General features: G+C 36.2%; 1 protein-coding gene across 1 annotated transcript in view; it reads left to right on the forward strand.

The window, feature by feature from the left end:
- The window catches only part of TEX11 (testis expressed 11), a 125,598-nt gene that overhangs the window by 66,397 nt on the left and 43,238 nt on the right, over positions 1-15,963 (forward strand). Inside the window, exons 13-15 of the mRNA XM_028523075.2 lie at positions 4,282-4,433; positions 6,457-6,542; positions 10,165-10,302. Of these exons, the coding sequence (XP_028378876.1) occupies positions 4,282-4,433; positions 6,457-6,542; positions 10,165-10,302 (376 nt within the window). The remainder of the gene's footprint in view (positions 1-4,281; positions 4,434-6,456; positions 6,543-10,164; positions 10,303-15,963) is intronic.

A 15,963-nucleotide genomic window follows, 5' to 3' on the forward strand; every position in this document is an offset into this window, starting at 1 on the left:
ACAAGCCCGGGTCTCTGTATTCTTACTAGATCTCGAGGTAGTTCTGAAAGCCACTATTTTAGACCAGGGATCAGTAAACATTTTCTGTAAAGGGCAAGGTAGTAAATATTGTCAAGTCTGTCACACCTACTTAATCTGTTGTTGTAATGTGAAAGCAGCCATAAACAATCTATAAATGAATGAAAGTGGCTTACTTACAAAAGAAAACTTTGTTTATAAAAACAGATGGCTGGTTGAATTAGGTCTGCAGGCTATAGCTTGCCAACCATTGTTGTAGACCAGGCTCCTACTTGTACATGGCTTCTTGGGTGAAAAGTCACTCGGCCTCTTCTGGAATACCTGTGGAAGAGAAGATTTTCATTATTATATTTTTACAAAGCTAGAATACAAAATTCTTCCTCACATAGAATTTATACATATTTCCAGTAATCTCTACATGTTTATACATATTACACAATAGGGGAAAACCTAGTTCTTCCCTATTGTGTGTTTTTCTCCTTTATACATATTTTTCCCTGTGAGTCTCCTTTACTACTTACACAAAATGTTTCACTTCTGGTCACCAAATGTGTGGAGGTTTTTGCCCACACTTAGCAGTTCTCTGTGACACCAACTGGGTATTCTACAATTTGACTATTTTGACAATGTCTACCTGGATATAATGTCAGATCCACAGGTTAAAAGCTCAGTCCCACAAGACTGTCTCCCTACCACCCCAACATACTTCAGACACAAGTCACAAGCCCAGGTTTCTGGTCTGCTGGTTATTATTAGATCAGAGGTTCCAACAACCCCCTGCTTGGGTTCGAGTAATTTCCTAGAGTGACTCACAGAACTTAAGGAAACACGTTTACCAGTTCATTAAAGAACATGATAAAGGATTCAGGTGAACAGCCAGATGAAGACATACATAGGGTGAGGTCTGGGAGGGTTCTAAATGCAGGAACTTCTGTCCTCATGGACTTGGGGTGTGTAGTCCTCCCAGTGTGAATGTGTTAACTAGCCTGGAAGCTCTTTGAACCCCACACTATTGGGATTTATGGAGGCTTCCTTACATAGGTGTGAGCAATTGTTAATTCCATTTCCAGTCCTTCTCTCTGGAGGATGTGGGGGTGGAGTTGAAAATTCCCAGTTTCTCCTTACGTCTTGGTCTTTCTGGTGACTAGCCTCCACACAGGAGCCACCCAGTGTCACCTCAGTAGGAAAAAAGATGTTCCTAGTGTTCTTATCACTTTGAAATTTATAAGGGTTTCAGGAGCTCTGTGCCAGGACCCACGGGGTAGAGACCAATATATGTTTTTTATTATCTCACACATATTTTTAAGCTATTAAGTTTCAACCTAATTTTGCAGCTTATTTTTTCAGATGCCCTGATCTTTGTGAATTTTAGTTCTATTGTGCAATGTGTTAACTACTCCTTTTAGTTCATCTCATCTTCAGACTTTGTAGGCCTGCCACCTGTCTTCATCTAATTCACAGTGACCAACTTTTTCTTAAAGGACAAGATAGTATGTATTTTATTTTTTAAAGATGTTATTTATTTATTTTTAGACAGAGGGGAAGGAAGGGAGAAAGGGAGAGAAACATGAATGTGTGGTTGCCTCTTGCACACCCCCTACTGGACACCTAGCCCACACCCCAGGCATGTGCCCTGACTGGGAATTGAACCCGAGACCCTTTGGTTCACAGACCAGCACTCAATCCACTGAGCTACACCAGCCAGAGCGATAGTATATATTTTAGATTTGGGGGCTGCACAGTTTCTGTCACAATTCCTCAGCTCTGCCGTTATAGTGAGAAAGCAGCCATAGATAATATGTCAATAAACATGCTTGCCTGTTTTCCATTAAAACTTCTTTTCAGTTGTTGTTTTTTTTTTTTTTGGTGGTAAAATACACACTATAAAATTTACTTCATAAAATTCACTTAGCATGACTGGGTTCTCTAGTTCACTGCCCTGTATGTCTTTCTTTGTGCTAGTACCACATTGTTTTGATTACTTAACCATTAAGTATATACTTCAGTGCTATTAAGTACATTCATATTCAGAAAACTTCACCACAATGCATTTCTGAAACTGTGTACCCATTATACAGTAACTCCCTATTTCTCCCTTCTTCCAGCCCTGGCAACTACCATTCTGCTTTCTGCCTCTATGAATTTGACTAGTCTAGGTACCTCATATAAGTGGAATCATACAGTATTTATGTTCTTGTGACTGGCTTATTTCACTTAGCATGATGTTTTCAAGGTTTATCCATGTTGTGGCATGTGTCAGAATTTCCTTTTAAAGGCTGAAGAACATCCCATTGTATGTATACACAACATATCGCTTATCCATTCAACTGCCGATGGATGATAATACATGTGAATTTTAGCTATTGTGAATATGAACTGGGTTTAAAAAAACTCTTTGCAAATCTGCTTTTAGTTATGGTGGGTAAATACCTAGAAGTGGACTTTCTAGATACCATGATAATTGTATTATTGATTTTTTCAGCAACTGTCCTACTGTTTTCACAGTGGATGTACCATTTTACATTCGTACCGACAGTGCACAAAGGTTCCAGTTTCTCCATGTCTTTGCCAACTCTTGTTTTTTTCTGGGTCTTTAAAAAAATTTTACATCCTAATAGGTGTGAGGTGGTATCACAAGTAGTTTTGATATGTATTTCCCTAATGACTAGTGATGTTGGTCATCTTTTCATGTGAGTTTTGGCCATTTATATAGCTTATTTGGGGAGATATCTATTCAAATCCTCTGCCCATTTTTAAATTGAATTACTTGCCTTCTTTTTGTTGAGTTTATGTGGTTCTCTATGTATCCTGGATATTAATCCCTTATCATATATATGATTTACAGCTATTTTATCCAATATTGTGGACTGCCTTCTTACTTTGTTGGTGGTGTCTTCTGGTGCACATTTAAAATTTTTTCAGGAAATCCAGTTTACATATTTTTTTCTTTTGTTTTCTGTTCTTTTGGTGTCACATCTAAGAAATCATTGCCAAGTCTAATTTCCTGAAGATTTCCCCCTTTTTCTTCTAGGTGTTTTATAGTTTTAGGTCTTATGTTTGGGTTATGGACCATTTTGAGTTAGTTTTATATATATATATATATATATATATATATATATATATATACATATATATATATATATATATGTATATATATGGTGTAAAGGTAGAAGTCCAACTTCATTCTTTTGTGTGTGATATCTTGTTTTCCTAGCATTATTTGTTGAGAATACTGTCTTTTCCCATTGAAGGTCTTGATATTCTTGTTGAAAATCATTTGACCGTATATGCAAGAGTTTATGACTGGGTTCTCTAGTTCACTGTCCTGTATGTCTTTCTTTGTGCTAGTACCACATTGTTTTGATTACTGTGCCTTTATAGTAAGTTTTGGAATAAGGTAGTGTGAGTCCTCCAGCTTTGTTGTTCTTTTTTAGAACCGTTTTAGCTATTCAGAGTCCCTGGAGATTCTACATAAATTTTAGAATGAATTTTTCTATTTCTGCAGAAAACATCATTGGGATTTTGATAAGGATTGCATGAAATCTTGTAGATCACTTTTTGTAGCATTGGCATCTTAATAAGTTTAAGTCTTCCAATCCATGAGTATGGAATGAAATGTCTTTCCATTTTTTATGTCTTTAATTTTGTTGAAAAATGTCTTAACAGTTTTCACTAAGTTATTCAGCTCCTTGGTTAAATATTTTTTGATACCATTTTAAATAAATTGTTTTCTTAATTTTCTTTTCATGACTTGAGAAGGTGGTCAAAAGGTACAAATTTCGAGTTACAAGATAAATAAATAAATACTAGAGATGTAGTGTACAACGTGGTGACTATAATTAATACAGCTGTATGGTGTATTTGAAAGTTGCTAAAATCTATTTGCATAGATTCTAAAAGTTCTCATCACAAAGTGCCTGGTGAATTTCTAATGTTCTTGTGTTTGTACATTGTTCATAAAGCAATTCTTATAAATTAGCATCATTTTTGGTGAAAAAACAAATAAGACATTAGGAAAGAGATGATGATCTGACTATAGATGTTCATGAAAAGAAAATATTTGTGGCTTAATAAATTAAACAGAAATTGAATTAAAAGGTTCATTTTGACAAGTAGGCTGATTTAGACAGTTAGTGATATTACCTAAGCTCAGTTATAACTTTCTCTTGCCTCTTTTACTCATATTCAAATAAACTTTAGTCCTACTGATTAAAAAACTAGCTATTCTATTCACACCACTTATAATTTTGTTTCATTGAACAGAGAATTTGTTGGGTTTAATTTCCTGAAGATGATCTGTGAACACTTTAGAACATCGGAAAATGTTGGAAAAGCTTTACTGGTCCAGATTGAAACACTTTTTAAAAGGCGGGAAGATGTGCTTGCCAAGGAGAAGATTGAAGAAATCATTCTAGGTCAGTGGGATTTCTACAGATGTTTTAGAAAGGTGTTAATATGCATGTAATTCCAAGGAATAGTAGCAAAATACTTAAGTCAACAGATTTTCCCCCTTTTTCTCACTCTTCTTTATTCTCCCTAATAACCTTTAACTATAATGCATCACCTATCCAGATGCCACTTGTTTGGCAAGCTAGAATGAGACAATCAGCAAAAATAACAAACTTTTGAACTTAAAACTCATGTATGATGGAAAATTGTGATGTTAGAAACCTAATTTCATGTTGCCAGTTTGATCTCAAATCTGCTGTGTGCTTTTGGGCAAGTCAGTAGTATCACTGGATCTTGTTTTTTTCCAACTATGAAAAATAAAGATTGTGAACCATGATTCCTGGTTTTTTACTTTTTTTAGCAGCAGTATCCTTTTGTGATGCACTCTTATGTGAACCTGTCCCACATAAAATACTCTGGAGTTGCTCTGGCTAAAGCAGAGATGTAGAGCCAAATCTTAGCATTCCCCTATCCCCCACCTCTCTGTAGAACACTATATCCTGAAGAGCACCGATCGATGATCACAGTATGATCCCTTTCTTAGAAAATTCTCGCCCAAATCTTTTCCAACTCTGCAAATATATATATAGTCACTAAATGTTTTTTTTTTATTTTTATTGTTCTATTACAGTTGTCCCAATTTTTTCCCCTTTGCCCTCCTCTGCCCAGCCCAACCCTCACTCCCATAGTCAATCCCCACACCATTGTCCATGTCCATGGACACAATTTAATAAGCTTGGTCATCTGTTTTTTTCAACCCTTAGCATTTTAATGGTAGTATATTAAAAAGAGTGAAAGGGCATACAGGAAAATATATGGCTAAGCTGACAACAAGGTAAGAAGAAAAACTACAAATTTTATTTCAAAGTTTCAAACATTAAAAAAATATAATAATCTGTACTATACAATAGTTACCAAAGCCATCACTGTGATTTATTAATAATACAATAAAATGCAGTACTTGTTAGTGTTGTTGACTTTGAATGATTAAGCAAAGGTTAAAATGTGCTTCAGAAAACTAGAAAGTATATTTAGAAAAATATAATTGATAAAGCATAATTTTAGAAAAATTAAGAACTTAATGGAATAATTTAGACTTTTAAAAAGAAAAATGTTTTATGTTTAATTAAAGTAAACAGTCAGCTAGAAAACTTGGTTATCCAGAATAACTAATTTCCTCAGATTATAGTTAGGGAATCTTAGTTTCATTGTGATATCTGATTATTCACTTACACTCTCAAAATATTATAATATTTTAAGTAGATACATTAAGTAGCTTTTTACTCTCCTGTGGGTATTTTTAACTAAATCCTGGAACAAACTACAGCTGCTGACTAGGCTTGAGAGTTGGAAACTCTCAGTCTCCTAATCAAGTCTTTGTGGAAATTGATAGTGCTAAAGGGGTGAAAGAGAAGTGGATATAGAATTATATTATTGTTTTAAACTTTTCCTTAATGTGTGCTAATATATTTGAACTCTGTAAATGTCTAGACCAGAAACAATCAGACACAAGTTACAATTTAAAGTAATAAAGTTTATGTGTAAAGATTGTCTTCAAGTATTCTACAAAGGCTTTAAGGTATAATTGGCCTTTCTTGTGAACTTGATCTGATCTGGTTAGTACACAATAAACATTTCTTAGTAATGATTTCTAGCATTGCTGCCTGTTCATTCACAGTAACATTAAGGCACCAGATGATGATCAAATTTGGAACATGGGAAAGATGTTAAAGAGAGGCTAGGCTGGAAAACTATCACAGATTGATCGGTGAATCACTGTAATTCTACCAAACTCTGACTGTATCGTATAATCAATTTTGCTAGTAAGCCTAAAATTGATGATGACAAGCTGTCTGAATGTGATTGTGTTTGTAGCCATTACTTAAATATTATAGGTTCTGAATATACTTAGCTGTTTTATTTAATGTAATATATCTTGATTCTTGCTTCTAGATCTTGAGGGTTTGTTTTTTTTTTTTCTTTTTTCAGGTCAGCAGACTGGAAAAAAATTGTCAAAAGAATTAATAAGCTATTTACACAACCTTCTGTGGAAGAAAGGTTGCCATTCTTTTCAGGTTTGGGAATAATGTCTTTTTATTCTTTATATTCTCCCTCAACCCCAACAAAGAAAACAGTGTGTCAACTATAAAAATCATAGAGCATCAAATATTTTAATAACCTATTTATTAAATATTCATAATGTAGAGTGTTAATGAGCATTGGACAAGAATTTATTTTATGTTTTTTATAAATTATATTTTATTGATTATGCTATTACAGTTGTCCCAATTTTCTCCCTTTGCCCCCCTCCACCCAGAACCCTCTATTCCCTCAGGCAATCCCCTCACCATTGTTGCATGTCCATGGGTCATACATGTAAGTTCTTTGGCTACTCCATTTCCTAATACTGTACTTTAAAGACAAGAATTTTTAAAAATTCTAACACATGACTCATCCCCATTGAAGCATTACAATGTAGAGAAATGACACCATGGATATTAAACTATAGGAAAGTAATTTTAACATGGGGAATGAGAAACTCTGAGGGGGGTTTAATTCCCTTCAAAAATTGTGGTATGAAGCACAGTATTTTTAGGGTAGTGAAAATACTTGGAATGATATTATAATGGTGGATACATGTCATTGCACATTTGTCTAAATCTACAGAAAATGCAACACCAGGTGTGAACCCTGATGAAAACTAGAGACTTTGGGTGATTCTGATGTGTCAATATAAGTTCCAATGTACTGCTCCAGTGGAGGGTTTTGATAATGGGAGAGGCTGTGCACGTGTAGGAGCAGGGGGTTCATAGCAGATCTCTGTACATTCCTCTCAATTTTGCTGTGAATCTAAAACTGCTCCATAGAAAACCTTCCAAAACTTGTGGTACAATTAAAAAGATACAAAAAATTGTAATATATTTTCTCTTTCCAAACCAATCCAGGTTTACAGTAGAAAAAATTTAAAATGACAGATAAGTTTTTTTAAGTATAGTTATTTGTAATCTAATCACTTGTAAAATTTTCATATACTCCCTTCTACTCTTTGTGTGCATTTGTGTGCGTGTGGAAAAAAGAAATGTACTGTTTTAAAAAAGTTATATCAGATTTGCACTTCCAATCAGGAAGTAACAGAGACCAGATTTATGTCTTTGCCTAAAGACCCACCCCTGCAATTTGAAAAAAAAAGTTTTTAAAGACATTGGCTATCCAACAGCAGACAGTGCTTTCTAGGAGATAGGAAACAAACACGCTGAGCACTGTAGTTGCGTAGCTTACTACCTTGAGTTTCCAGACTGTAGTATAAGAAGAGGAACTGAAAGGGATTCTGGCAGGCTTTCTAATTTGAGGAGATGTCACTGACAGTCTGGGAAACCAAAGCAGCTAAAGCTCATGGAACAGAATTGCAGAGGGGAGAGCATAGCACAGAAAGAGAACCCTGGCAATCCGCAAGTCCTCCTCCAGTGTTTAGCAGAGTACTCATCTGGAAAACATTGTAGTCAGTGGTAAAAAGCTGAAAGCTTTTGCTGAAAGATTGAGAACAAGACAAGGATGCTTTTTATCACCCGTCTAGTCAACAAAAGTACTGAACATTCTAACCAGAGCAATTAGGCATCCAGATTGGAAAGGAAGCAGTAACAGAATGGTCTCCATTTGCAGATGACATGATCGTATATATAGAACACCTTAAGATCCCACCGCCCTGGCTGGCGTAGCTCAGTGGATTGAGCGTGGGCTGGGAACCAAAGTGTCCCAGGTTCAATTCCCAGCCAGGGTACATTCCTGGGTTGCAGGCCATAACCCCCAGCAACCACACATTGATGTTTCTCTCTCTCTCTCTCTCTCCCCCTCCCTGCCTCCCTTCCCTCTCTAAAAATAAATAAATAAAATCTTAACAACAAAAAAAGAAAAAAATTTAAAAAAAAAGACCCCACCAAAAAACCTGTTAGAACAAACATACAAATTCAGTCAAGTTATAGGATACAAAATCAACATACAGAAATCAGTTGTCTTTTTATATGCTAACAGTGAACTGTCCAAAAAAAGAAACTAAGTAAACAATTCCATTTATAATAGTATCTAAAACAACTATTTAGGAATAAACTTAACCCAGAAGATAAAATGTCTGTACAATGAAAATTATGACATTAATGAGAGAAATTGAAGAAGGCACAAAAAGTGGAAAGATATCCCATGTGGCTCGATTGGAAAAGTTAGTGTTGTTAAAAGGACCATACTACCCACAGTAATCTACAGGAACACCTGCCATGTGTAACAACATGAATGAACCTGGAAGACATGCTAAGTGAAGTAAGCCAGACACAGGAAGACAAATATTGCATGATCACAGGTCTACATGGAATTTGCAAGAGTCAAACTCATAGAAACAGAGTGTAGAATGGTCGTTACCAGGGTTTGGAGGCTGGGGAAATTGGGGACATATTGGTCCAAGAATACAAACTTTAAAGTTATTACATGAAAAATTTTCAGAGACCTAATATAATGTATGGCACCTGTAGTTATATAATGTATTATATAATTGAAGTTTGCTCAGGGAGTGAATCTTGTGTTTTGACCACAAAAAAGGTAACTAGGTGAGATGATAAATATGTTAATTAGCTTGATTGTGGTGAACATATCACAATGTAGATGTATATCAAAATGTCTTACTTTATACCTTAAGGTTAGCTACTGCAAAATAGAATAGTATTCTTGCTTTTCTTTGAGAGGGCCTGTATTTCCTTACTGAGTTGATGAAAAAAGTACTTCAGAATTCCTTCTCATATTGAGTCTTTTTCTTTTCCCTCATTTTCCAGTCTTGCAGAATAATTTGTAAACTCCCACTTCCAACAGCCGGAGTAGAATGTAATCTTAATTCTAAATAGTCAAAGGCACTGCTGTACTTACTAGCATAGTAAGGCACAGCATAGTTGTTTCTAGTTGAAGAGTGTCTTATTTCTTTTAGATCCTAATGATGCCTGTTATTCCCTGAAAAATGTGAAGCTTCTTGTTTCACATTTACAAGGGACTCATTCTATATCTTACCTTGGTGTGCACGAGCAACCTGAATTTTCTTAGCTTAAAAAAGTCATCCAGATTATTTCTATTAGATTTTTCCCATTAGCTTGTTATCATTAAAAATTTTAAAGTGTCTCAAGAGTAAAAACAGCCATTGCTGGTGCTGCTCAGTGGATTGAACCACAGCAGCCAGTCAGAGAAAGACAAATACCATATGATCTCACTTATGTGTGAAATCTAATGAACAAAATAAACTTATGAACAAAATAGAAACAGAGGCATGGACAGTCCATGGAACCGACTGACAGCTGTCAGAGGGGAGGGGGACTGGATGAAAGCAGAGGAAGGGATCAGCCAAAGAGCATACATTTATGACCCACAGGCACAGACAACAGTGTGCGGATGGCCAGAGGGAAGGGGGTTGGGGGCTGGTGGGGGTGGGGGTGGGCAAAGCAGGGGTGGGCAGGGATTGGGGACACCTGTAATAGTGTCAACAATAAAAAATAAAAATAAATGAAAAGTATTTAAATGGTAAATGATAGAAGTTTCTTAGGTTTTTCCATTAAAAGAAAAAGAAAACAATACCATTTCTCTGTTTGTTTCTAGAGGTAACTTGGAAATATTAGAGCCAAATGTAGAGATATCTGTGTGATTTTGTTATTTCTTTTTAAACTTTAGATCCAAGATTATCTTGAGGCCCTAAACTGGTACTACTATTCCTTGAGAATCTATGAAGCGGATCAAATGGATGAGGAATTTCCTAAGCTGAAGAGGAACATTGCTTCCTGTTACCTGCATATGAAACAAGTTGAAGAGGTCTTTAGATTTATCTGTTTTTCTTTTTTTCTTTTTTGTGGGAGTGAGTTAAATGTCTATGTATTTTCCAGAAGTTAGGCTACATTAATATATTTATTATTTTTTCTTTGCTTAATCCCTTTAGCCTTCTTACCCAGCCCCCAACCCCCTCTCCACTGACAGCTGCCAGCCTGTTCTTTATACCCATGAGTCTGTCTCCACTTTGTTAGGAGAGTATTGTGCTAAGTGAAATAAGCCAGTCAGAGAAAGACAAAGTACCTTATGCTGTCACTTATAAGTGGAATCAAATGATCATCTATTTTTCGAAGGCCACAAATAGTGTCATGCTCAGTGGCAGAGAGAGAGATGCAGTGGTGTGACTTCTTTGCTGTTAGGTCAGGATATCTGAGAGTTCCATCATACAAGACAAAGTCAAATTGATATTTTCCTGATTTGCACACTCTACACATTAATTAGTGGGATTTCCAAAAGGAGTTAGAATTTGGAAGACCATTAATTCTACCACTTACTCTTTACTTTTTGTACCCTGTTCTGTAAAAGTAATATATCATTGGAATTCCTGAACAAAGTTATCTGCTACTAACCATCTGCAGTGTTTTCCTTTGAAGTGTACTAAATTTTAAGGTATATTTTTTTTGACAAGGATTCAATGAGATCAAATATTTGGACGAAATAGTCATTCTTTTACTTTCTGGATTATATCTTGCCTTTCCATCTACCCTAGAAAATGTTCAGAGATTGATTTTTTAATCAGGACAAAAATCTAAATGGTAAAAGATAAAAACTTATTTAAGGATAGAACCATTCATAATTTCCAAAGCAACTGGGACATTTCTTCATCTTGGTATTGTATGGTATGCACATATGGGGGGTGGTATTGGCTCATGAAAAAGCAAAGAAAAGGAAGGATAAGTGTGGACCTAGATGAAATATGATGGTTTTTGTTGCCTTTCAAGTTTAATGACAAGTTTGGGAGAAGATATGTGATTAAGGGTTGCAATTCCAGACATTTTCTTTGAAGATTTGTTTACTTTGAAGGGTTGTTTATCTGACTAAATACTTCAGATTGTCTTTCAAAGGAATATATACCATTTAATTTATATGTTATAAGCTTATAGTCCTGGAAGAGAAGTAGGAATTTAATGCAATTCATCATAGTTCTGCACAGGCTAGTGTTTAACTGCTTCATAAAGATAGTTGACTACTGTTTACTTAAAGACCTGAAAAGGAGGTTATCATACAGATTTTGTTCCCTAATTCATTATGTCTGCACAGGATATCATTAACTATTTCATAAAGATAGTTGCCTGCTACTTACTGAAAGCTTTGTGACTTCCATGCTGTATGTTGGCCTGGCAGATTGGGAAGGGCCTGGATCTGGAGGTAGAAAGGTCAGTTGCAAGGATGGATGCATCTTCTGCAGGCCAAAGAAGGATATCTACTCAAGTCAACAAAGTGGCAAGAACATAGTATGAGGCACTGTGCTTGTCTTTGAATTTACAGAGATGACCAAGACATAGTTGCCTTCAACTCAGCCAAGCAGCTGGCATCAGGTTATCCTAATGGGCAGATAAGCAGATCATGGTAATGAGGAAATCTAAATATTGGAAGTATTTCATAAGTTAGAAACACAGGTCATTGGCATCACATAAGCATATCAGCAGGGAATAGGTCTTCAATCACAGAGATTTGTACTCAGAGGCAGGATTGAAATCTTGGGGGCGTTGGGGGTTTGTATAGATAGATAGACAAGAAAGAAAAGGTAGAGCTCCAAACTGGAATATGAGGCTATTTTTAAGAATGAAACTCAGACATAGGGAGCCAGGCTGGAATGAATTACCAGAAGAACTAGATACAATCTTCCAAGCCTTAAAGCGGTGCTTCTTAAATCTCCTTAAACTAATGTCAAGTTTGGTCCTAGAGCCTAGTATAGACCTGACCCTATAACTGGAAGTTCAAATGCTGCTAATAGTGAGGAGAGTAGGAAATGAGGCAGGTCCTAATGGTATGTATTTAGTATGCGATTATGCCATTTAAGGCCAGATTGGAGTTGAAGCCAAAGGTTATTTTGAATATGTTTCAGGGTACTCTTGTTGATTACTGTTAGCGTATTTCTCCATTTCATTCTTCCTTTCTTAAACTTAACTGACGCTGATTTGATACTCTCCATATGTAAGGAATACTCCCCTATGTACTAGGGCAGATAGAAAGGTGAAAAAAAAATCACACAATTCTTCATGTTTTACTGATCCCACCTTGTTAATTTTCATCATCTGCTGTGTTTTTTTTACTTTTTCCCTTGAGCTACTTAACATTGCTCACAAAATTTATGCAACCATGTTTATTGGATATGCTAAAATTTCATGGTTTTTCAGCTAGTTACTCAAAACTCATTCTTATTGACTATTATATTCCCTTGCAAAGGTGATTCCAAAACATTTTTTGTCCTTAAGCCCCCATGCTTTAACCTTTCTTTTACCAGAAAACCTTGCCTTGAAATTTCCTGAGTTTGTAGCCTGTGACACGAACTTCAACTTTTCTCTTTATTTATCCTTTATTCTCCAAAAAACCTGAGAAAGAAGTAACTTTTTCTGGGGACCTTCTCTACAAATCTCAATCCTAGCTCTGTAAACTTTCTTTGTTTATTGTTTTTTCCCCTGTCACTACAATATTTTTTGAGGTCTTCTTCAACCTTGTCATGGTCTTCAAATTGTAGTTCTTTCTCTGTCCTTTCTTTTATCACCAAACTTTCTAACCTAAAATTACTACCTGTATTTTTTCAGTAATCATTCATTTAAAAATATTTATTGACTATCTATCCCATGTTAAGTACTACTATAGCCCCTAGCAATTTGGGGCTATAGTAATGAACAAAATAGACAAAACTCCTACACCCATGGGTTTATACTCTACTACAGGGGTATCAAACTTATTTTCACTGGGGGCCACATCAGCCTCACGGTTGCCTTCAAAGGGCCAAATGCAGAGCTCCTTTCCCCTAGTTAAGGAGTAGTTGCATTTATACAATCCTAAAATTACATTCGGCCCTGTGAAGGCAACCACAAAGCTGGTGTGACCCAAAGGCAAAAACTGAGCAGGAAAAAGTATTATTAAATGTTTTAGAAGAGGGCTGAAGGGTAGAAATTTTAGGGAGGGTGTCCCGGGAAGAACTAAGTGAGAAGATGTTTTGTTTTGGTTTGTTTTGTTTTTTTAGTAGGGACCTAAAGAAATAAAGAATCTGGCTATATGGTTATCTGAAAAGAAAAGAGCATTCCAGACAAAGGGAATAGTGAGTGCAAAGATAGGACTATACCTGAGGAACAGCACAGATAGTAGTGTGGGAATATTAGGGAAGGTCAGAGATGTGATCAGGGAAGCAGTGTTACTAAGTGTAAGTGCAATGGGGAGCCATTGGGAGGCTTGGGCAGAGGGGGTGACATGATCTGACTTGTGTTTCAGTAAGTTCACTCTGGCCGCTGTGTTGAACAGACTGGGGTGGATGCAAGGGTGGAAGCAGGGAGAATAGTTAGCAGGCCATTGAAATTAGTTAGGCAAGAGATGGTGGTGTTGTGGACAAGAGTGGAAGAAGTATGGATGGTAAGAAGTGGTCAGCATCTAGATAGATTAAAGAAGTAAAGGTGACAGAATTCTGATATAACCAGACGTAGGACAGGAGAGAAAGAAGTCACAAAGGAGATTCGAAGCTTTTGGCCTCACTACCAACTCCTCTCCTGGTGATTTTTGCATCTGTGAGTCTATAAGCTGCTCTTATGAAGATTACCAGCAGCCTTTTAATGATCAAGTCTGATTATCTTTTCTCAGTCCTCCATGTACAAAACAGTGTAACACTGTCACAGCTATCTATGACTGAGACCTTAGATTCATGGATTCCTTCTTCTCCCCCTATATTCATTCATATGTCAAGTCTGGTCAGTCCTACCTCTGCAGTATTTTTACCAGCTATCTCCTCTTCCATTTTCACCTCACTACCCTAGTTCAGGCCCTCATTATCTCTAAGACTGTTGGAATGATCTTATAATTACTGTATCTTGCTCTATAATCTTTAGTGGCTCCCTGTAAATAAAGACCAAATTCCTTAGTACTTAACATCCTCCATAATCTATAAATAAAATAATTTTATGTTTTTTCTTTATATGTGTACTGTGTTTGACTTCAGCTGGGTTTCTGCTGCTTTTCCTGCTTTTCCACTGTGAATGACCTTTTCCCGGAATCCCTACCTTTAAAAATTTTTTTTTTCAAAGCTTACCTCTTAATGACAGTCTTAGCTTTCTAAGGAAACTTCGGAGACTTGCTCTTCCTTTAAGAATTTGTAATACTTCTGTTTATATCTAGGTACTTAAGTTCTGCCTTGTATTCTAGTTAATTGTATACCTGCCTTGGCCCCTATTAGAGCGCCATCTCCTTGAGGACAGGGACTGTATCTTTATTTTCCTTGATATCTAGTATAAAGCCTGATGCGTAGAGAAATAGATGCATTAAGAAATAGTCATAGATACTCAATAAATACCTGTCAGTCTATTTCCTCTGATACAAGAATTCCATTTATTCATGCTATTTCTGTACTTGCTGCTACTGTGGATAATTGGAAATTGCGAGTGATCAAGAATCTGTGAGTGCCCTTGATTATCAGAACTGAACAAGATTATATTATTTAAAAATTACCCACCCTGGCTGGTGTAGCTCAGTAAATTGAGTGCTGGCCTGTGAACCAAAGGGTCACTGGCTCGATTCCCAGTCAGGACTTATGCCTAGGTTGTGGGCTGGGTCCCCGTTGGGGCGTGCTCCAGAGGCAACCACACATTGTTGTTTCTCTCCCTCGCTTTCTCCCTCCCTTCCCCTCTCTAAAAATCAATAAATAAAATCTTTTAAAAAATGCCCCATTATTTTTTTATCTAGCGTAGTTCCTTTCTCTTTGAGAAAGGAGAAACACATTCTATCTTACTTTGTTTTAAAGTGAAATAGTGAATCATAGGTCACAAGTTAGTTTGGGCAGGTCAAAGGAGTTGGAGAATAAATTCCTCTGAATTCTTAGTAGATTATGTTATAGAGTCATTAGTTTATACATTTAGCAGCATTGTTTTGAGATAGCAATGTATTAAATATAGGTAATTTCTTTGTTTTTCTCTAAATTGTATAAATGTGAATTTTTAATTGCCATTATCCATTGAATATCTCCAGCACTTTATATGAGACAGTATTAAACTATATATATTTTTTAATTTATTTATTTTATTTTAAACACCAGTGTACAGTTGCCTCTTGCACACCCCCTGTTGGGGACCCAGCCTGCAACCCAGGCATGTCCCCTGACTGGGAATCGAACCAGTGACCCTTTGGTTTGCAGGCCAGCACTTAATCCACTGAGCCACACCAGCCAGGGCTCACTGTGGTGAAATATACTTAATTTTCATGTCTTCTTAACTTTGTTTTACTTCTTTTTGTCATATATTCTCTTATGGCATGTTTCCACTTGGGTCATTGCACTGTTCATGTAGTTCCTTTTTTCAGATCAACAAGGTCACATTTTATAATTTGTTTCCTACAATCTTCTGTGATATTCAAAGTGTTTAACAAGGGATACGGTATAGGCAACAAATCAAAATGGATACCAGTGGGGGGAAACCCCTATAATCATATCAA

This window comes from Phyllostomus discolor, chromosome X (assembly GCF_004126475.2).
Source record: "Phyllostomus discolor isolate MPI-MPIP mPhyDis1 chromosome X, mPhyDis1.pri.v3, whole genome shotgun sequence".
Lineage (NCBI taxonomy): Eukaryota > Metazoa > Chordata > Mammalia > Chiroptera > Phyllostomidae > Phyllostomus > Phyllostomus discolor.